Source organism: Syngnathus typhle, linkage group LG14 (assembly GCF_033458585.1).
Source record: "Syngnathus typhle isolate RoL2023-S1 ecotype Sweden linkage group LG14, RoL_Styp_1.0, whole genome shotgun sequence".
Lineage (NCBI taxonomy): Eukaryota > Metazoa > Chordata > Actinopteri > Syngnathiformes > Syngnathidae > Syngnathus > Syngnathus typhle.
Genome location: NC_083751.1, coordinates 12,399,027 through 12,422,504, shown reverse-complemented (window position 1 = coordinate 12,422,504; position 23,478 = coordinate 12,399,027). Strand labels below are relative to the sequence as shown.

Below are 23,478 nucleotides of genomic sequence, written 5' to 3'. Positions count from 1 at the left end.
TTGATGTGAACGACTTGCACATTCCTGCTCAGTCAGCACAATGGCACCTCTGTGTGTACCTGCGCGTGCGCGCCACGGAGGTCAGGTATTCCTGCCAGTTCCCCGCCACGTAGGAGGCCTCTTTCCAGATGACCATCATCCATTCGACTTCATCAAGTGAACTAATTTAGTTGTAAGCAAAAGTCAACAAATAATCAAATCGGGAAGAAATTAAATGGTGGCCAAAATGTTTGAAAACAACAAAATCCAAGATGTGCCAAATTCATCGTGAACAAAATTTGACAGCTAGGCAATAAAAGAGTGTCTCTGCACTTTGGGTTTACATTCATGTAAAGTGCAGTTGTGTATAGATATGTGTTTGTGTGTGCACATGATTTGGGAGTGTGTGTGCGTCCATGTATGTGAGGGGAGGGCGTTCGGCGGGAGGGGGCGTGTACGCGTCTCACCTTGCCCGATAACTACTTCCTGGGCTTCATGTTCCTCATGTTCCTCTTCTTCCTCTTCGTCGTCTTCTGGTCTCGTCTTCCTGGCTGGCGCGTGCGTCCGTCCGTCCACTGTCTGTCCGCCTGTCAATCACTTCGTTGCTGTCACTCACTTTTTCTCCTGAGCGCGCGCACACATGAGGTTGATTGACGGCGCCATGGCGGGAAAAAGCGGCGCGGAGGCTTCCGTCAAATGGCAGTTGTGCTACGACATCTCGGCCAGGACCTGGTGGATGGTCAGTACACGCACATTTATTTATTTGCACGCACCCGCGGCTTTTCTTCTTGAAATACAAAACGAAACAAAAAGTGCCTTGGAGTTTGCATAACTGTGTGTGCAGTTGTGTATTTATGCGTGTTTTTGTGCGCGGCGCGTGTGTGTGCATTGCGAATGTGCGGGTCCGCAGAGAAGTGCGTAACTTGTTTTATTTTTATGTAAAACAACACAGAATATAGTGACAGTAATAATGTGTGTGTGTGTGTGTGTGTGTGTGTGTGTGTGTGTGTGTGTGTGTGTGTGTGTGTGTGTGTGTGTGTGTGTAACAGAGAGAGAGAGAGAATGTGTTTGTGTGTGTGTGTTTTATTACTAAAATAACATCGTAAACGTCTTAGTCATGAAACGATGTTTTATTCTTAAAATAAATTTAGATTATTATACATTTATAGGCAATTGAATTTTATTGGTACTTTTATTCAGATGTTATTGTTTCTTTTTTTTTCAAAGGTTTTATTATACCTTTATAGTCAATTGAATTTTAGCTGTACTTTTATTCAGATGTTATTGTTTCTTTTTTTAAAAAAGAAATGGAAGGTTTTATGTATTATATATGTTGCTGTTAATAGCATCGGTTACAACGTGACATGCACGAGAGGCTATTTTGATCCATCTTGTCATGATTATAATCAATCTAATTTCATTAAGGCTCGTGCACTTTCCTTTGGTAAACTTGATTCATTTCACTGTAGAAATTAAAAATAATTCCACGTGAGCATTTCAGTTTTTGCCACTTTCATGCAAATAATTTGTCTTCATGTTTGGAATTTATCTGACTGAGATGTAGCACGTATATTTGAACGATATTTGAGCTTTTTAAAGATGACATTAAATGAAACAAATGATTACACATGAGCGTTTAAATTTGCCTCTTTTTTAATTTTTTTTGCAAACATCAAATATATTTAATTGATCTAAATATGGATTAATATATTTAAATATATATTTGCAGTTGACATTTTGTCGTTTTGTTTTCAATGTTCTCACTTAAAATGTTCATGTTCTCGCCCAACATCATCATTTTAACAATTTCTGACGTTATTGACGAAATTAATGACGTTCTCTGAAGTGACATAAAATGAACATGTTGGAAACCTGTTCTGGTTTGATGTCTTGATTTTTTTCATTTTACACGGCTGTCCTTAAAAACTAGGAAATTATAGGAATAATAATAATAACTATGAAATAATACAAATAATAATAATAATAATGAATATTGTGACATCGGCGTGTGTTGTGTGACGTTATTCAACATCGCTTTTATATTCGTTCATTTGTCCCATTTGGAACATTTGTCCTGACCTCCGGCCAGGGAGCGTCGGAGCACGCCCGAGGTCGCTCTACCTCATGCACATTAAAAAAAATCACTTTTTGTTATTCATGTTCTTTTTGACGGCATTATTATAAATACAAATATGACCTTAAGAGTGCAAAATTAAATTGGTTCAGTTTTTAAAATGAAATTATTTTAGTGGAGACTAAATCGTTCATTTGTGAGCGTGCAATTATGCAGTGTGAGGTATGTGCTCTTTTGTTCTTCAATGTTTGCGTGCGTGCGTGTGTACGCGCGCACCTGCTTATTGGTGAGATGTTTGTTTGCTAGCTCAAAATGTCTTAAGCTCATTGGAAGGTGCGCATCAATGCCGTTGTGGCAAGAAGGGAGCATTTGCTGCTCCATGTTAGCGTTAGTGAGATTAGCCATCAGGAAATTGTGGGATTAAACCTGTCTGCTTCAACTTCCTTCACATGCCCATCCCCCCCCCCCCCCCCCACACACACACACACAGGCCACCCCCCACGTTGTATGTCTTTTGTGTCCCTTTTCTGTCACCACGACAACCACCCTCAAACACGTATTGTCACATGAATGGATCTTATTGGTGGTTCTGTTCTAAATCTGAAAGCGGTCCTAAAGGCGGTTATAATGCTAAGCTATTTCTATGACCCTTGGGTGCAGTGGTGTAGCCAAGCCGGGGCGAGCCGGGGCGGCGCCCCGGTTGAGAAAAATCGAGCTTTTTCGATTCTTCATTTTCATGCCGTTTTTTTCTTTCAGTCTTGCGCGAATGTGCTTGTGCTATTCTATGTGCGCGATGTTATCCATTCACCGTTTGCCTCCCGGACCCGGATGTTGTTTTAGCGATCAGCGAACGGCGTGGGTGATGTTCGATTTTTTTTTCCTGTGGGCGCGCGCCCCTACTGGAAGAATTCCTGGCTACGCCTCTGGTGTCACTCCCTGTCGGATTGGTTGTGTGTTATGTCTTCTTGTTTCTTCTAGATCAGGGGTGGGCAAACTTTTGGACTCGCGGGCCGAACTGGGTTCTAAATTTGGACCGGAGGGCCGGACAAGGAGCAGATGGACGTAGGCGTTGTGTGAAGTCATATAAGCGACCTGTAAAGGTCATTGCATAAAAGATCTTGGCCTTTAGTAGGTAGTAAAGCATGGATATTCCAAACAAGTTTTTTGAAAACAAATGCATTTATTAACAGCATTAAAAAAAAAAAATTCACTAAAAATCTGCTATCTTATCACATCAAACGGCAAACATTCTGACCAAATATATCATCTTGAAGAATCGGTGAAAGCATACATCCAAATAAAGTAATCAAAACAGCAACACGGTGAGGGGTATCTGAAAATCAGAGCAGAGTTTTAACTCGCAAACACCTGGTAACAGAGGTGAGGAAACGGGAAACACCTCCTTAAAGTAAGCCTTAAGAACTTTACAGGTTAAGATTAGTCGCAAATAGGTGGTGCATCAATGTCCTTGAGCATCCTGCATTGTTTGAAAATGAGAATGGTCGCTAGTTTCAATCCCTGCTATGTGTACAAATCATATTCAAAATGCATTTTTTTACAATAAACTTGAGAGCCTCCCGTTCATTTTCAGTGGGAACAGTGTTGTTGGTCTCCCTTTTTTGCTAGTGCGTCATAGTCTGGAGTAAAATTTGTTGTGGCAATTCTTAGGCGAGATCCGAGGTGTTGGTCCGTTTACCTTGATCTGTGACGGGTTGATGTTGATGTGGCTGAACGTCACGTCGCGTACGTCGAGCCAAATTGTCCACTCTTTTTTAACATTCGGCACTCACTTCTTTTTTTCGGGCCACTCATTTTAATGGAAGGATTCCAGGGGAACGTTTGTGGGTGGCTTTAGCGCAAAACTGCATCTGAAAACTCAGCGCGCGAATTATAAGAATGCTGTCGTCAAAGCTCACGCTCTAAATTCGGGACTGATACGAATAGAGCGAGAGTGCGCCAAGTCCGTACTACTGAGTACGTACGTACACGCACTTGTGAGTGTGCACCGAGCTTTCTGACACGGCTTCCGGTAGTAAATGCGCAGGCGAGCGCTTCGCCATCTACTGGGAAAACGCAGTCATTGCAGGCAAAATGACCAAAAAAAAAAAGTTTAATAATACAATTTGTTCAGGGTTGGCGGGCCGGATTAAACGGTCCCGTGGGCCGGATGTGGCCCGCGGGCCGTAGTTTGCCCACCCCTGTTCTAGATGCTATGCCACTGCTTGGGTGGACTCCAGTGTCAAGATGGGCAATTATCCTGCTACAATGCTAAGATAAAATGTCAATGCTTAGTTTGATTATGAGACGAAGTGAGGCTACTGTGCTATGTTGGACGTTTGTTAGCGTGCTGAACATCTCAACGAGGTGAAAGTGAGGTCATAGCGGACGGACCATGTTTGAAAGTATGATTGACGCAATGTTTTCCCATGGAAGCTGAGCAGCTGTGGAAAAATGCAAACTGCCCCTTTAATCCTATTTAATGCTTTAATGCTTATTAAAATAATCAAACAAATGGAAACACTAAAAGCGCTACTTACCTTGCCAAAGCGATGACAGCTAGCCGCCAGATGTTTGCCTCACGTAGAATTAGCGTTAGTTCGCTTTTATTTTGGAACAGCGCCTCAGATGAGGTTGTAAGTTTGGCTACAATGTTTAGCTTTGCTACGCTATATTTTGATTGCTAAGATACACAGTGACCTTCGATGCTAAATTAGTCAGCGGTGCGAAGCTATGCTAATGATGCAATGCTACACTGTCATCCTAATGTGCATTGTAATCCTAAATTGCACGAGAAAGCCAAGCAAAGCTGTTGGCCGTTTACCGTCATGCATCGGCATCTGCGGTGAAATCAAGATTTCCATCAGTATCTGCACTGCCTTGTTTTAGGAGATTAGATCAGACATGAGATGAATAAAGGTTCTCTTAGGTCCCAGAGTTAGGCTGCGCCACTACTTGGGCTAATGCACAGAGGTGTCAAATCCAGATCCAGACGGTGAAAGCCTTGCCACAGTTGGAGCTTCTACTCAATCGGCAGGTGACCGAGCTTCCGGGAGCTTGCTTACGTGCCAGCGCCGTCTACCTGCCGCTTGAGTGGAAGTGCCAACTGAGGCAAGGCTTTTACGTTCTGGATTTGACACTTATGGTAAAGGCAACATGCATGAGACAACATGTTAACAAAAGATGACCCAAAAAGTTTTTTTCATCTCCCAAAAATAACACCACATGAACGCTAATGCTAATACTGATGCTAACGCATGAGGAAAACATCTGGCAAATAATAAGATGGGGAGGAAGTTATGTTTCAAAATAAGACTACGCTAACGCTAATGGATTCAAACGAGGTTGTCCAAGGACTCGGTTTTTTTGTTTCGTTTTGCGTTTGCCATACATTCGTGCCTCGAAATAGCTCGCATGCTAACAACACACGGGCTAATGACGGGTGATCACGGGAACACATGACTTACAGATGTACACTGACCTCTCGATCACACTGACGTTGGGGGGGCGGGGCTGGTGTCAGCAGGGGCTGCTCGAATCTGGTGATCTTAATTAGCTTGACTATCTACAGTAGGGTGCTTCTAAAACAGTGCTTGGCCATGCCCACCTCGCTCAAACATAAGTGACGGCGGTCGCGGGGCCAGGATGCAGATGCTCATTGCAGCTTTTTGTGGGGTCACCTTGGAGAGGCCTGTGGTGTCCAACCTGGCAAAGGACGCCTCCCATCCCCACCCACATGCGAAAGCGTGTTCCATCCAACACAGCCGCCCCCCGACTTAATCCCCCGACACACATGAGGGAGGGGGCAGATGCGAGGGGGGTCTCTCCACGGCAACCGGCGTCGGAGCGGACGTCCCGTTTCTCATTTCATCATCTGGTTGATGTGGTTTTCTTACCAGATGTTCAATTGGCTCACAATTTAGCAGACTAGCTTGTTCCTCACCTTCTTTGCATCACCAACTTCATCAGACCTCGTCCAAGTCAGAGGGCTCCTTTTCTGAGCGCTTAGGTGGCAAGTTACCCCGCAAGATAGTTTCACCGTCGGGCGCTCTTGTCTGCACATGAGGTGTCGTTGGCGCAGCCGCTTTGAGTTGAGCATGTGGTCGGGCTCTTGTGACCGAGTCGAGACGGGACGATGATGAAAAAGAGGAGAAAGGAAGCTCGATGGAATTAGGGACGCGCTGCTGTGTGACTGACTAGGATGACGACTCATCCGTTTGTGTACAACACGCACACAATCGCCGTAACAGCGACACGCAACGGGCTCACAATTTAGCAGCAGGGTGGCTCGCCTGCTACATGCTAGCTCACCATTTAGCGAGCCAGTTTTTCGGCTCGCCCTAAAGTCGACACAAGCGAAGAGCTGACTTGTGTTACTGAGGCGCCGGGCTGACAAAACAAGAGTGGATTGACTGAGGTGGGCTGCGCAAAGGAGGTCAACCGTGGATCAGGTTGAACAACCAATTCACAGGTTTGTGGTGTAAAAAAAGAAGCTGCAATTTAATGTGGAATTCATTTAGATACGATGATAGAAAAGTGACAGATCGGGTTTATGTTTTGGTCATTTTTACAAAATTAAATGTGAAAATGGAGGGGGGGGGCAATGTTGGAGTAAAAACTAGGGGTGTAAATCGCGGGTTTTGTCACGATACGATATAATATCGATAAAGAACTACGATACGATATTTGTCGATATCTTAAAGCCTGCTGCGATTCATTCACGATATATCGCGATATAGTGCTCTACGATCGATTTTTTTTTTTTTAATAAAAAATATAGAACAATATCCTGATTTATAACAATTCATACGCAAAATCAACAAGGTACTGCAAACTCTTTATTTAGGAAATTACAAGAGTATTGTAGTATACAAATTCCTTACTTTAACACTGAACTTTGATGTCGTGTTTTTTCTTTAAATGTGCGGCGAGATTTGTGTTCCCTGAATATTTGATCACCGCATGGCAGGATTTAAAAACTGCACGTGTCTTGTCCGTTGAGCCATCTTTTCTTTGGAATCCAAAGTGCTTCCAAACGAATGACTTGAAGCCTAAAGGGGAGCAAATTTCCTCGTCTTTTTGGACACTAGCCATAGCAGCAGCCCAGGAGCCGCGTACTAGTTGTCCCCTCCCCTTTCACGTGCGTGATCTGCTCACAACACAACAACGCCGGGCGCACTGCTCCCGAAAAGAGGAAGCAAGCAACAATGAACTGGATTTCAAAATAAAGTCGCGTCTAATGTCCGAGGTCAAACACGGCGATATAAATCGATGTTTACCTTTAGCATCGATGCCAATAAATCGCAGAGCATTATATCGATTAATCAATGTGTATCGATGTATCGTTACACCCCTAGTAAAAACCATTAAAATTGGTGAAATCATGTAAGATCTCTAAGAGAAGGGTGCAGTTGAAGCCGAACAAACCTCTTGATCCGCAGCCATACATACGTGTCCGATGATCGACGATAGACAAACAGCCACGAAGCCTCCGCTGAGAGCCAAACAGTGACGTGGTCGAAATGGCAGGGATTGAGGGTCCGCAACTTTCAACAATAGTAAACTCCCAAAAGTAAAAACGTAAAAAGCGAGGAAATACCAGAAAAGAATATACAAATGTAGGAATGTAGATCGTCTCTCTAGTGACGCTGCGGCGCTCTTCGCGGCAAGCCGGAAGTCAAAGTCAAACCACATCGACGGCGTGTTCAAGTTTTCTACGATTTAGCGGGCTACCTTAGACGTGCCGGAACAACTCTTTGACTGTTTGGACATTCGCCACTTTCAAATAAAAATATCAACAACACGCCATGTCGCCATGTCGGCAGGCCACTTTGCCGCGATAATGACATTGCGGTCTTTGAAGGCATCGGAGCCAAACACACGCACTCGCGTCCCACACAAACACTCGTGTCCTCCTTCTTGGTGGTGTCGGATGACGCAGTGCAGACGATGGAAGGGATGCAATGGATACCTCCTTACATGAACCTTCTCGGACCTCCGCTGAGAGCAGCAGCCTGCTGTTCAACTGCCCCCCAACACACACCTAAGCAGCCCCCACTTTTCCCCACTTTGCCAGCTTCTCTCTTTTGGAGCGGACATTCTTGTTAGCCTGTTAGCTCATGAGCTTGTTTTTAGATCTCTCGTCCAAGTCGGCCTCATGGGGTTTCGCTCAGGGCTGCACTAACCCGGGGGGGCTGCAGAACTAGTTTGTCACGAGCTCCACGTTGGCTTGTTTTCTTACTAGTTAGCTCTAACCTTAGCCGCCTGGTGTGTTTTGCAAATGTTGTTCTCCATCGTTCTGTTGCAGCAACGATTGTTGGCATGGTGTCTGTGTTTCTACTCACTTAAAAGCCAGCCCGTAGCTGCTTGCCAGCATGTGATTTAATTGCGAATGGTTCCGGACTCCATCAAAGACTTTCGGATGGCTGAAGCTTCTCGTTCGCTATCTCTGCTGTTGCTAATAAAAATAAAGGCGCCCGCGGGGGAAGCGGCTCAACTTCCTGCTGCGAGTGCTGCTATTTATTTATTGGAGGGTTCCTTTTCCTGCTTCCGCGCTGCCGTAAACAAAATACTTTTAGGATCTATTTGGAATTCCTGCAAAGCAATGGGACTGGCCCTCCGCTCGTCAAAGTGTCGTCCATCTTGGCTCGCACTGCTGCCAAAGGGGTTAACAAGGAACATATGCTCAGCAACCCGAGACAAAGACAGTGTCTCCGTGCAGTCGGTCGTGCCACCGCGGCGTCACTGCTTGTTGGCGTGGTTGACTCAGCTAGTGGCTCAAATTGTTCGCATGTTTGTTGGACTATGTGTGGCCTGCACTCACACTCGGAGTAGGCCCACAATTCAATAATAGTTTCTTCTACCATCCTTGATTACTTTGAAGTTCTGGCAGCGAGATGGCAGACATTACTTGTCTTCTCCATCAGAGAAGCACAAAAGCGTGTCTTCCCGCTCACATGGCAACCACAGTACGTACATCGCGGAGGCGGACTTGGTTATCGAATATTGTAGCTACTAGCACTCAGCTGTGTTAGCACATTGACTCGCATGAGCTTTTCTCATGTTAGCATTGTAACAAGTTGACCATCCTTTCTTGTGCTATTGACGTCCATTCTTTGCTTACCAGTCATCGTTTGTTGTGCTAAAGATTAGCATTGTTACTCGCTCATTGGTTGGCCAAGAAGTCGGAAGGGAGTGGTGCTTCCAGGAAAAAGGGGTGGACCTAAGGGGGAGAGGGGGGGGTCTGTGAATGAATCCATCTGCTTCCCATTAAACTGCGTAAATAAGTTCTGACCCACATCTTCTATTTAGCCGCGCGCACACACACACACACACTGTCCAGGATTTCTGTTTGAGCGGATGTGGGAGAGGAGACGAGACAATTTGTTGAGGTAGAAACAACCTAAGTGGGTCTAAAAAAAGAGGGAGGAGGACATGTAGGTCTGGGAAGGAGTAGGAGGAGCTGTGAGAAGGAGCAAGAGAAGGTTGTGGCCTACTGAGAAGGACGAACTTTGTGGGATGACCCGCAAGACCACTTTAAGCTCGCTAAGCATGTTCTAAAAATAGCACTGCTCACAAACTAGGGGGTTTTTTTTGCTTTAAATTTTGAATCAGAATTGCTCATTTCATTTTTAAAATAATGTTGTAAAATACATATAAATATTTTAGGTACAACGAACTGACCCCAGGTCAAAGTTCATCTGTGCGCACTCCGCGCTTTCCTGATAGGCTGCAGCGGTGCTGAGCAGTTAGCTCACTTGTGCTTCAGCCCAGATGGAGGAAAACGGCAGAAAAGCCAAAATATACGACTGTTGGGTTGTCTGCGGAACATGGAGGCCCGTTTTCGTATGCAGTGATGGTTCTACACAGAATTACGCCCTGGGTGAGACTACTTCCAAGCGTCCCCCGGAAAAAAAAAATCATTTCACACAGATTTTTTTTAATAGAACGTAAGAAAGTGAAAATTGAATTTCTCAATTGAACAAGTTTCACTATTGCAATCACAACAGTAAACACTTTTTAAAGTGCACAAATACAATGGGACAATTCTGAAAATTACAGTTATCAGTGTGTATAGACTACACATAAAATTGGCAGAGAACAGCAATACCGTATTGGCCCGAATATAAGACATTGAAACATTGACATTGCATTGAAATAAGACTGAAAAAGTCCTACATTCGGGTCTAGACCAGGGGTGGGCAAACCTTTTGACTCGCGAGCCAAACTGGGTTCTAAATTTGGACCGGAGGGCCGAACCAGGAGCAGATGGACGTAGTGTTTGTGTGAAGTAATATAAGCGACCTGTAAAGGTCATTGCATAAAAGATATTGGCCTTTAGTAGGTAGTAAAGCATGGATATTCCAAACAAGTTTTTTGAAAACAAATGCATTTATTAACAGCATTAAAAAGAAAAAACACTAAAAAACTGCTATCAGTGATTCTCATAAAATACGACACTGTTATTATGAATAACAGTCTCCATCACTTCAGTGCCTGCAGGTCAGATTAATGAAAGATGTTTATCTTATGAGATCACATCAAACGGCAAACATTCTGACCAAATATATCATCTTGAAGAATTAGTGAAAGCATACATCCAAATAAAGTAATCAAAACGGCAACACGGTGAGGGGTATCTGAAAATCAGAGCAGAGTTTTAACTCACAAACACCTGGTAACAGAGGTGAGGAAACGAGAAACACTTCCTTAAAGTAAGCCTCAAGAAATTTACAGGTTAAGATTAGTCGCAAACAGGTGGTGCATCAATGTCCTTGAGCATCCTGCATTGTTTGAAAATGAGAATGGTCGCTGGTCCCTGCTATGTGTACAAATCATATTCAAAGTGCATTTTTTTACAACAAACTTGAGAGCCTCCCCTTCATTTTCAGTGGGAACAGTGTTGTTGGTCTCCCTTTTTTGCTAGTGCGTCATAGTCTGGAGTAAAATTTGTTGTGGCAATTTTTAGGAGAGATCCGAGGTGTTGGAAACGCAGTCATTGCAGGCAATATAATAAAAAAAATGTTTAATACCGTTTTTCTCCATGTATAATGCGCCCCCATGTATAATACGCACTAGGGGTATAACGATACATCGATACACATCGATTAATCGATATAATGCTCTACGATTTATTGGCATCGATGCTAAGGGTAAACATCGATTTATTTCGCCGTGTTTGACCTCGGACATTAGACGCGACTTTATTTTGAAATCCAGTTCATTGTTGCTTGCTTCCTCTTTCCGGGAGCAGTGCGCCCGGCGTTGTTGTGTTGTGAGCAGAGCACGCACGTGAAAGGGGAGGCGACAACTAGTACGCGGCTCCTGGGCTGGTGCTATGGCTAGTGTCCAAAAAGACGAGGATATTTGCTCCCCTTTAGGCTTCAAGTCATTCGTTTGGAAGCACTTTGGATTCCAAAGAAAAGATGGCTCAACGGACAAGACACGTGCAGTTTGCAAATCCTGCCATGCGGTGATCAAATATTCAGGGAGCACAAATCTCGCCGCACATTTAAAGAAAAAACACGACATCAAAGTTCAGTGTTAAAGTAAGCAATTTGTATACTACAATACTCTTGTAATTTCCTAAATAAAGAGTTTGCAGTACCTTGTTGATTTTGCGTATGAATTGTTATAAATCAGGATATTGTTCTATATTTTTTATTAAAAAAAAATAAAAAAATCGATCGTAGAGCACTATATCGCAATATATCGTGAATGAATCGCAGCAGGCTTTAAGACATCGGCAAATATCGTATCGCAGTTCTTTATATCGATATTATATCGTATCGTGACAAAACCCGCGATTTACACCCCTAATACGCACCCTGAAAATGGCATGTCAATGATGGAAAAAAGCCTGTACCCATGTATAATACGCACCCCAATTTTATTTTATTTTTTTAAGTCCCAATGATCGTCACACGCATCTGGGTGTGGTGAAATTTGTCCTCTGCATTTGACCCATCCCCGTGTGATTTTGATCCATCCCCTGGGGGAGAGGGGAACAGTGAGCAATTCCAACCCTTAATGCTGAGTGCCAAGCAGGGAAGCAATGGGTCCCATTTTTATAGTCTTTGGTATGGTCTTAACTAGGCTGGATGTATTTTTTTTGTTGGCGTTGATTTCTCCGACTGCCCATAAAGGCACCACCGCGATCAGTTCGGTTCAACTGAAAAGTGCGGACATGTGAAAAAGGTGGCTCTGTATGGGAGAGAAGTTGAAGAGGAATAAAAACACCCGTGACTCGGAGCCGCAACAAATGTTCTGGATTTGTGAAGGGTACATTGTGACAGCAAACGAGCAGGTGATCGAGCAAGCGTCTGATACGAGAGCATTGCGTTCGTATGGAGCGTGTTTGAAGTGAACAGCAGACAGATATGCACAGTCGCTATGAAAGTGGCCTGCGAGAAGCTGCAATGAGAGCAAACGGCCGCTAGAGAGACTCATCGGACCGACAATGCAAGTCTATGCAACGTTTTCGCCCCTCTCGCCACATTTCTTTTGACCTTCTTCACCTTACACTGGTGTGTGCATGCTCGACTTGAACTGGACTGGTCGCCATCCAGCATCTGAGTGACTGACAGGTCGCCACCGATCACGTACAGACCTACGAGTTGGCAATTTCCAGTGCGATTCATTTGCTGCAGAACATTCGAATCACTATTGTTGCATCGCCATGACAATGCAAAGCTGATTCCACTGTGTGTGTGGGTGTGTGTGTGTGTGCGTGCGCACGCCTGTGTTTTGCGTGTGTTTTGCCATTCAGCCATATGAGCCTTGCAAGGTGTCACTTGGAATGCTTATGCTTTGGACGTCATCACATTATTGCTGCCCTTTTGATGTCTCCAAATTGCTTGATTGGATCGTTTGTTGTTGTTTTTTCCCTTGGAAGGCATCACTTGGAATGCTTTTGTGTCCTGCTTGGGCCTGTGACGTCATCACATTATTTCTGCCCTTTTGGATGTTCCCAAATTGTTTGATTGGATCGTTTCTTGTTTTTTTTCCCGCCTAACTCATGGCATTATCTGTTCTCAAATTGACGGCAAATATGACAACAGCTAATGAAGCAAAATTGAAAAATATTGAAAAATATTTCGGCAGATCAGTGGTTATTTTAGTTTGTGTTATTTCATTACTTTTTAGTTTTAATTTTGCTACAACCGCTGAACTTTTATTCGTGATCTGATTTAGGAATGACCAACCTGTTTGCTTTCAAAGTCAAACATGACAATGATGATGGCGATGATGATGGTGTGGTGGCAGCTCACACAAGCTGCTGAAGCTGCTGCTGACTGCGTGTGACTCTGTGTGTGTTTATGTGTGGACACGTGACGGGTACTCGCTCTCTCTCAGCCGCACGCACACACACACACACACACACACACACACACACACACACACACGTGAGTGATGGCCGCTCCTGTTAGCACGTTAGCATCAGGGCATGGGGCAGGGTTTGTGCAAGCGACGTGGGTGTTTACCTGCGGCTGTTGCGGGATGTTGAAGGCGGGGTCTCGCGGCCCCACACTAACAAATCGCTGACTAGGAGAACTGGCGGGCAGGGCAGAGTATGCTGAGGAGCACACAGAAAACATCCAAAGTCAGTTTCGGGCAAATATTCCAATGGTTGCGACCGACGCCGAACGCAAATACTAAGGCCGAGCATTGGCCTCACACTTCACATCCAGTGTGTGTGCGTGTGTGAGTGACTCACTGCGCGAGGGCGGCAAGTTACCCTCGGCCGAGGAGGTGGCGGTTGGCTTGGGGTCGACGGGCAGCAGGACGAAATTCGTTCAGGGAGGAGGGTTGTTTTCCGGCCTCTCCACCAGGCTATCTGTTCAGTGCTCGCGCCGTGCAACTGCTTCCTGTTTAAGCTACACGCGCAAACGCACGCATTCGCAACTACATCACGGCGGTGTGTACATTTGTGAACATGTGTTTATGTTCACGTATGTAAATGTGTGTGTGTGTTCGTGTGTGTGTGCGTGCACGCACGTGTATTTGTGTGCATGTGTGTGCGTCAGCTTAGAAATGTGAGCATACGTGGGTGCCCAGGGCTGATATGAAACGTGTATGCACGTATGAAGCTGATGTTTGTGCGTGTGTGCATGTTAGTGCATGTTAGTGCATGTTGTGTGAAGTCTCAGCGTTTGCCGTTAGCTTCCATGCTATGTGAAGATGAGCTGGTTGTTGTGCGTTGACTTTTGGTTTCCTGCTCTATGACCTTGTTTTTCCTCGTCAGCGTCTTGCCCGCTCTTGTTCCTGCTCTTTCTTTCTGTTTGCGTGTTGGCGAGGCTTCAGACCCGCTGGTCCTGTTGGCGTGGCTCCAACCTGGCAGCGTCTCAGTGGGAGCAGGTGGAGCCCCCCCCCTCCACACACACACCCACACACACACACTACAACCCCCCTACACACACACACAACTATCGACGCACAAACTCACACGCAGTTTGCGTTTTTGCTCTCTTTTGGGCGAAACGTGCCAAATTCGGCGCGTTGCCTTGGCGACGCTCACGCGGATGTTCTCTATTTCCGCCCATGTCTGAAACGTGTAGTTTGTCACGTAGTTGATCCGCTTTTTGGTTGGTGCAGGCGGACAATCCGACTGTGGATACTCTGGCGCTCTCGTATGTGGACCTGCTGGACTTTCCTGCTGGACTTTGTCTTGACGTGTCGTTGAAATATACAAGAGAGTTAACTCCATAAAGTTGATTGGAAAGAACGCACGGGATTGGACGGCTCACATATGACGTCACATGTCCAAGTGAACAGGAAGCGGCTCATCAGCCTGTTGTCCCATTAATTTTGTTTTTTCATGAATATGAGCAACATTTATGATGTGGAGCGCTTCGTACCATCCTTTTTCGCTATTTTCGCAATGAAAGTGGCTCATGCTGGAGGTCAAAGTTGAAGTAAAGTACTTGTGTCGCTGTCAACACAGCGCGCTGTCTCTGGCCCGCCCGCATGAGATCGATAAGCTGGAGCACGCGCACCTCCGCACGCACGCGCGTGTGTGAGATGGGTTGGTCGCGCGCGGAGGCTTCAGTCAGCTCGTCCGGTCGGATCGAGGCAGCGCGCAGTTCCGGGCGGGCGCCGATCCAGCTGCGTTGTCGGCGGTGCTCTTAGTGCGTTGTCGGCGGTGCTCTTAGCGGAGCGGCTGGAGGTCGGACAGGACTCGCTCTGCGTCCCCTCCTGCACCACCCCGACCCCAGCCGGGACCCATTGGACGGCGGGTGGATCGCAGTCTCGGCGGCCGAGCGGCAGCGCAGCGTTCCCGGCTGCCCGCTTCGGCGCTTCCCCGCATGACATGCGGCTCCTCCGCTCCCGCGTTGTCGTCGTGGACGGGACCCCTCCCCCTCCCGGCCCCCCCTGCCACTCTTTGGACTTTTGTGACGGTACTCGGGACATGTTGCTCCTCGGACGCCGAGCGCGTGTAACCCGAGGCGGGGTCAGAGTTCATCCGTACTCGGACATGTGAGAAGACGGGGGGCGACAGGAGGGCTCCACCCCCCCACCCGTGCCCGAACCCCACGACCCGCGCCCCCCGCTCGTCCGTCTGTTTCGTGTCAAGCAGGCGCGCCTACTGGAGCCGGACTCGGCCACGCAGCCACGGACGCGCGCGCACGCGCGCGCACGTGGGCCAGTCATGTACTCGCCGCTTTGCCTCACGCAGGTACGTCACGCCAACTTCGGCAAAGTCGACGAGCACGCGCACACGCATGCACGCACGCATGAGTCCGCCACAAGTTGGAGGGAATTGAAAGTGAATTCATCATTGGAGCTTTTTTCTCGACGCAACTCAACTGGTTTCATTCGATCAACTTGCAAACCGTTGAGATCAACTTTAATTGTGAAAGCACGTGCAGGTTAATACGTGGGCACGCGAAGCCCTTTGAGACTTTTTTTGTGATTCGAAATACATTTGAGTCAACAGAATTCACTTGAAGGCAGATGCAGCTTTCAAACTGACAGTTTTATCGCATGTCAAACAGCACTCAGTCAAACACACGCACGCACACGCACACACGCACACACACACGTTAATTCATAAATAAAATTAGTTGGTTAAAGTCGTATCAATTGGTGATGATGTAAATTCTATCCAAATGATATCTTAATATTAAGATCAAATGAAAATAAATTGTTTATGTAAGTGGCACATGAAAGAACTATTACACATTTCAACAAACATTTTTCAAACGATTATGAATAATCGTTTAAAAATCACGTAAAGAAGACTCAAGAATGCATCTTTGATTTCCTGATGTCGATTGATTGGCAATAATCAAAAAGTGATGTTGACGTCATTGTGACGGCGGGGACAAATGCTGTGTGGGGTAGTGGCAAGAGCGTAATAAATAAATAAAAAATAAAGAATTTTGTGAGAGTAGGGGCCAAGACATGGAAGCAACAAGGGGGCAAAAACCACTCGTGTGTGTGTGTGTGCGCGTGTGTGTGTGTGTGTGTGCGTGTGTGTACGTGTATGTAGTTGTGGAGTTTGTTGTACAATTGGAGTGGCGCCATTTGTGTGTGTTTGGAAGGCAGCATCATCTTTTATGAACGCATCAACAAATTGTCTCGTTTTTCTTTCTGCTAAATTGCTGAATCAGCAAACTCATGGCAAGCTTTTTGGAAGGCGACCCGATGCCGTTGTAGTTGAGTTGGGGACACGTGGGCGTGCACAACCAGCGGACAGATTTGAGTGTTCCCACATCGCCCATGGAGACGCGACTGACGCTGTTCCTTCTTTTTTCCTTCCTTTTTTCCCCTTCCTTTTTTTCTTCTTTTTCTTTCTTTTTTCTTTCCCTATTTCCTTTTTTCCTTCCTTGCAGGATGAGTTCCACCCCTTTATCGAGGCGCTCCTGCCACAGGTGCGCGCCTTCGCCTACACGTGGTTCAACCTGCAGGCGCGCAAGCGGAAGTACTTCAAGAAGCACGAGAAGCGCATGTCCAAGGAGGAGGAGCGCGCCGTCAAGGACGAGCTGCTGGGCGAGAAGGCGGAGGTGAAGCAGAAGTGGGCCTCGCGTCTCCTGGCCAAGCTGCGCAAGGACATCCGGCCCGAGTTCCGCGAGGACTTTGTGCTAAGCGTGACAGCAAAAAAGGCGCCCTGCTGCGTGCTCTCCAACCCGGACCAGAAGGGCAAGATGCGCCGCATTGACTGCCTGCGGCAGGCCGACAAGGTCTGGCGCCTGGATCTGGTCATGGTCATCCTCTTCAAGGGTGTGCCGCTGGAGAGCACAGACGGCGAGCGGCTGGTCAAGTCACCGCGCTGCGCCAACCCGGGCCTCTGCGTCCAACCGCACCATATTGGCGTCTCTGTCAAGGAGCTCGACCTCTACCTGGCCTACTTTGTCCACGCCGGTCAGTTTCGTCGCGCTGACGCCTCTTTGGCTTCGTCCACCCGCCTTTGCATCTTGAGTTTGTGGGGAGGGGGGAGTTGTTGACGGGACCGTCGTTAACGCACACGTGGGCAGGAGGCATGGCTAGAAACCCAAGCCTTGCTTTGAATTGCTACTGCTTGCTTCCTTGTTTTTGCAGTCTGGGGCCTCACTCAAGTGGAAAGGCTAAACTAGTCTGACAGTGACGCAAAGCCGGTTAACGGCTCAGGGTTGAAACCGGGACGCGTGCTGGCCGAGGGTCAGCTGAGGTGTCGGGAGCAGCGAGGATGTTGGAGAAGAATCTGATGGTGCAAGTTGTCGCCTTGTGAGCTTGCAGCACCTTTTGCGTCATTGGATGCGGCGTCCGAATCCGAGGGCCGCGCGGGCTTGCTCTCGTGGCAGGTCAAAGAATCACGTCCATCAAACTGGACCTTGGACTCTCTAGGTTGCGAATGATTTCCATTCAGAGTGTTTCAAGTTGGTCTCCTCTTGCTCTTGCTGCTGAGGCTTTTTGGGGAGGCCATTGCAGTCTTTGCTGTTTGCAATTGTTGAGCAGTGTCGGCTCGTCAGATGTTAGCTCTACATGATTGGTTGGGGGGGGGCTGGTTGGGGGGACCTGTCCTATGTTCAAAAGTCATGCGCCCTTCACCGTAAAAGGAGGCAGAGTTATGACGGCCAATCAAGAATCCGACCCTCTGGACTGCCGCGTGTGTTCGTGCGTGTGTAGGACAAGCAAGCAAGCAAGCAAGCAGACAGATGGACATGGTGCGGATGGAGAGGGCTTCCACACAAGGACAGCAGGGGTCCCCCCCCCCCCCCCCACACACACACACACAGACACACCCGCAACTGTGTCTTCTCACTAATTAAATTGGGTCTCCGTCCATTAGACGGATGGACTGAGCGCAGCTGCTGAGTCAGCGCAGGTAGGACAGGTCCTCCTCGTCATAATGGTCCTCCTCCTCCTCGTAATGGTCCGCAGAGAGAGCAATTCATTTGGCCCCGCCTTCCACGTCCTCGGGTCAGCGCTGCCTTTCAAGGATGCAGCACGAATGGGTGTGTGAGTGTGTGTATGAGTGTGTGTGTGTATTAGCGAACAAACAGTCTTCATTCTGCAGGAGCTCAACTTCTGCTCAATGGTGGCTAGACTTGAACCCATCCCCCCCACCCCTCACAGAAAAACCGCAGCCCCTCGAAACAAAAGTCAAAGCAAAAAGCACCCCCACCACCCAGGGACGAACAATTTAGGAAGTGACAGCCAGTAAACATGATGCATGGAGTGCCGACTTCAGAGCCTCCCACAATGCGTCGCTCTTGGCCGGCCAAAGGACGACAACGCTTGCCGAGGCTCACGGGAAATCGACAAGCTCGTGTTGTTCAGACGTCATTATCTTCATCATCGCCGAAGGATGGTCAGACGACGGATCGATCGGAAACGGGATGAAGGCCGGGAAAGGAGAAGAACGCGGCATGCGAGGACGGGAGCAAGAACGAAGGGAAGAAGGACAAGTTGCGTCCGTCTGGACTTTTGGCCTAGTTAGCATCTCACGTGGCGCTCTCGGCAGGGCGGGGCTGGTTTGCCTCCTTCCCTCCTCGCTCGTCTGCTTTCCTCCTTGGGCCCTTGTCCTACCTTGCCGCGTCCTAGTCAGGAACTTAAAGAAGAACTTGCGCCACCGATGACCCCGCTACCACGTGCGGCCACCTCTTGGTCCGCTTCCTTCTCCTTAGCAGACTTTGAGTTTTGCGTTGTAATCCAACTCGCTTGTGATTTTCATTTCCATTTGCCCACGCCCCTCAAGACTGATGAAAACTGCCTTTGACACTTTCACTCATCCAATATTGACTTTCACTTTATCAGGCGCTCACACACACGCACACCACGAGTTGTGGTGGTTCCTGTGATGACACGCAGCAACCGAGCAACCTCCAGACCGGAGAGTGTTATTTACCTCAACATCAACTCCCACCCTCGTCCCATTGCTTGCAGCAGACAGTGTGAGTTGCAAAAGTTTCCTTCCTTCTGCCAACGGGATGAAGCGATTCCGCTTCATGGAGTGCCCCCCTCCCCGTTTGTGTTTATGTGTGTGCTTGTGTTCATCATTTGGATGCAGTGGAAGAGATGCCGGTGCTCTCCATCGATTGCTTTAATTGCTCCAAAGACTCTAACGGCTAACACAGATGTCAGAGCGCCGCTGCTCGTGCGTCCTCGTGTTCGAGCTCGTTTTGTGTGTCACGGCTTTCAGTGCAGCCGGTAAGGATCATTGTTCCCGCAGCGGGTGGCCACGTTTGTGGACAGGAAGACAAAATAGTCAGGGCGGGGGGGTTGTTTCCAGATCAATCGCGTATGTTTGAATGTCGCCAATTAGCAAGTGGCCCACTTTGGTCAGATGGGCGCGTGAAGGCAGCGGCGGTAGCGGCGGCGGCAGCCGCAGTGGCTGCGGCAGCTCCTTGGCCTTCAAGGCCTTCGACCAAGTGCAATGGCTGACTGTCAGAATAGATTTGTTCCTTCTTTATTGACCTGCATGTAGTTGATGTTTCCTGGGCTGAAACTTTTTTAAAATGAAAGCAAAACTGTGACATGAAAACGTAGAATGGCTAATTTTCTTTTATTGGCACCCAATTACAGGATGACGGAAAACATTGCTGCCTTGTTACCACCTTGCCACCTCAGATGTCTTAAGTGCTAGGGATGGTTGATCAGACACGAGTCAGCTGTATGCTGGCTTCCATCTTCAGGCGGCCACGATCTCCATTAGCCTGCCGGGCTGAGTCACTGCAGCGCGCCAATGTCAATGAGGGCCGGCCCCGCCCACCACTTCTGACTCCCCCCCACTCCCCGCCACGCAGCTCTCATCTCATGATGCAGCACATCATCATCATCATCGACACTTTACGAGCCCCCCGACCGCTACCCCCCCCCAGCACTGCGACAAGAATCCCGCGTGTCCAGAATGAGGGCGGATGCGGATCAACAAGGAAGCACATTGCAAGTGTGCCAACAAAGTCCAGCGACTTCACTCATGGACAAATAACGCTCAGCGATCCCGTATTTTATTTTTTCCGAGTGTCAGTTTGTAAATATCGCAAGATTTATGGCTGAATACACCTATACATACGCACTTCGCCGTAGTCGTAATCCCACCGAACAGACGGGAAGCCGCCTTTCCAAATCCCATCGCGATAAGGTTTAGCCTCCTTAATCCCGCTAAGGTTGTTAGCAGCTGCCGCAAGAGGCACGCGAGCCACACGCGCCACTGTGAACAAATCGTTAACACATACACGTATGCACAAACGATGCATCCATCTTGACTCTCAAGTTGTTGATGTCCAAGTCAAGTCCGGCAGCCGTCGTTCGACAATCAAATCTCACCTCTTGCTTTGCTCTCAAAATCAACATTAACTTTGAAGAGTTTTGAAGCGGCCCCGCCGCACCAGGCCTCAGGCCGCTCCCACCGTACAGATGCCGGTCCAGGTGGGACCATCGTACCAGGCGATCCGCTCTCCCGATGCATAATTATGTCATTTGTTCATCTGTCTGCATGAACTATGTATCGAGACAAGCACGTTTGTTATTGTTTTTCATTAGTGGCACTCGCAGACAGTGCTAGCAGACAATGCTGCTAACAGACAGCGTTAGCAGCCAGCGCTAGCGCTGCAACACTAACATGTCACATGCTGTGCTGGGTGGTGGTGGTGGGGTGTCACATACCATCTCGCGGCGCTTCACCTTGACCTCCGCGTTGACGTGCGGGACAAAACGAAGGAGGGAGATGGAGGTTACGTCTGCATTTAATTTGTAGCTTTTATTAATCGGAACAAGGACGTTGGATTAACTTTGTGTTTGATGTTCGCCAGCCGGGCTTGCCAGAGACAATGTCCGTGTGTGTATTGGAGGACCTGTGTCGGCATGTATGTGCGTGACCACGCTTTTCTTTTTTTTTTTTTTTTTTTTTTTTTTTTTTTTTTGCAGCTGCCCACCAAATAAAAGCAATGACGCCTCGGCCGCCGACTTTGTGCGGTTCACCGACCCCTTGTCAGGTGGCGACTCCGCGTGATCATTGAGGACCCACTTTCGGTTTGAAACCAACAAGGTGCATTTTAGGGGCAACCATGCAAGTACGTGGAACCACAGCAATGGGGAGAGAAAGGCCGAGGGCGGGAGGGAGGGGCGCGCACTCGCCCCATTAGGGAGTGGCTATAATTATGGAAAGTGAAGCGGCGAGCGATCGATGCGCACGTTCATCAATTGGGCTCCGCCCACCGGACGCGCGCTTGTCTCACGCCCTCACGCGCGCCCGCTCGGATCCCGTCTCAACGTCTTCCCACTGCATCTCTCAACAAAAAAAAATCCATGACGTAGACATGAGGATTCTTTTGCTCCCGTCTTTGCACACCGCCATTCAGACCTAGCTCAATTGCGAATGGCTTGTGTCTTCTCCAAATTTGACTGGATGGCCGAAATGCCGTTCACCTGGCTAGCTGGTTGTGCTCGGATGGTCCGTCGCGTCACAGTCTCTCTTCTGGCTTGTTTCACCCCCGAGAAGTTGTCCATTCGTTGTCGCAATTTGTTCCAAATCCCAGCCGTGAGTCGTTCGTCTTTCGGGAGTCTCGATGCTAGTCTCACATTTATTTCTGTCTCATTATTTTATCTGTCTCGGTCAAGAACGAAGCATCTTAGCGTGCGGTTGGGTGGGATCTTTGGGGTCAACTCTAGCCGATCAATGGCTATTTGCTCATTTGCACTTGACTCCTCGTTGGGCGGACTCCTCGTTAGCAATCACCAGTGGCGGGAAAGTCACGGCTCCCCAACTTTCCCGCCATCCTTGGCCGCTCGCTCCTACGGGGACTCCCCGCGTGTGTGTGCGTCTTTTGTTCTGGCAGAAGGTGCAAGACGGCAACCGCTGAAAGGAAACAGGCACAATCTTCAAAACGGTTGCCAATGATTTAAGATGGCTGCCAGCCTGCTGAAAGAGGCCGCAGTAATGGTCTCTCTTTCTCCCCGCACACACACGCACACACATACAAGCGAGTGTTCAGAATCCAACGTGGTTCGGTACACAAATGTCGTTTGACTGTGTGCGTGAACTGTAACTAAAAAAGCTGTGATTTATTTTTAGGGAATGTTGTGTCTTGCACAAATGCCGAGGATCAAGATGATGCTTTGCGTGAGTGAGAAATGTGCCGACTCTTCCTTTGGCGCTGTTGCAAGGCCACGTCTCCACTGGCAAAGTCAAAGGCGACGATTGGCCTGCGTGGAAGGCGTGCCAAAAGGTTCTCATCCGAGCGCAAGCGGACTTTTGAGGACTGGCACGTCTCGATCTCCTCCCCGCTTTGACTTGGTCTCCTATGTGTGACGTGCGTTTGGGACATTTCCTCCCATGACGCGATAGCGGCTCTCCCGCCGTCTCCGCGAGCGTTTCAGCAAATATCAATTTGCAAATGTGCTCACGCGAAGTCGGCGAGCAGGAGGAGGTGGGGCACCAATTCTGATCGACGGCCGTGTTGAGCGCGCTACCGCGGCCTGATTTGTGCGCTCCGCGTGCTCATTTGATTAAAAGCCGCCTGCGGTGGGGATCGATAGCAGGCAGGCGGGAGGGGTTGCATTTGTTTTCACACTCACTTTGTGCTGCGACTGGCCAGCCGGTCCCGCGGGAACTTCTGGGAAAGGAAGTCTGACAGGAAAAAAAAAAAAAAAAAATCCAAAAAAATCCTTGTCAAGACCTCACTCCAGTTATTTCCCTCTTGGCTTGTTGATGCACACACGCGCACACACGCACACACACACACACACAAATACACTTCATTCTGTTGTCATCAGTCTTCTGATGATTTTTGTTTTCGGTCGCTCCTGACTAACACGTGCGTGTGTGCTTGTCGTGCTTTCAGAGGGCGGCCAGTCAGAGAGCCCAAATCGGGTCGGCGAGTCCGACATCAAAGAGCAGACGGAGAACGGTGAGTGGATGCCAGCACGTGTGTTCGTGGCGTCCCGCAGGACACGTGGGAAAGGCGAGCGACCCGACTCGCGTGACCTGGGTCGGGTCCTTGTCC

General features: G+C 48.1%; 1 protein-coding gene across 9 annotated transcripts in view; it reads left to right on the top strand.

Annotated features, from left to right (window-relative positions):
- The first annotated feature begins 438 nt into the window (after window positions 1-438).
- The window catches only part of nfia (nuclear factor I/A), a 35,664-nt gene continuing 12,624 nt past the window's right edge, over window positions 439-23,478 (top strand). For 3 of the 9 annotated variants that reach the window (XM_061297019.1, XM_061297016.1, XM_061297012.1), the window contains exons 1-3: window positions 439-718; window positions 16,885-17,413; window positions 23,317-23,382. In XM_061297019.1, coding sequence (XP_061153003.1) covers window positions 620-718; window positions 16,885-17,413; window positions 23,317-23,382 — 694 coding nt within the window. In that variant the 5' untranslated portion in view covers window positions 439-619. Of the gene's footprint in view, window positions 719-12,200; window positions 12,357-15,446; window positions 15,726-16,884; window positions 17,414-21,653; window positions 22,702-23,316; window positions 23,383-23,478 lie in introns of those variants that run through there. The other 6 variants (XM_061297014.1, XM_061297017.1, XM_061297018.1 and 3 more) reach the window with 4 other exon arrangements.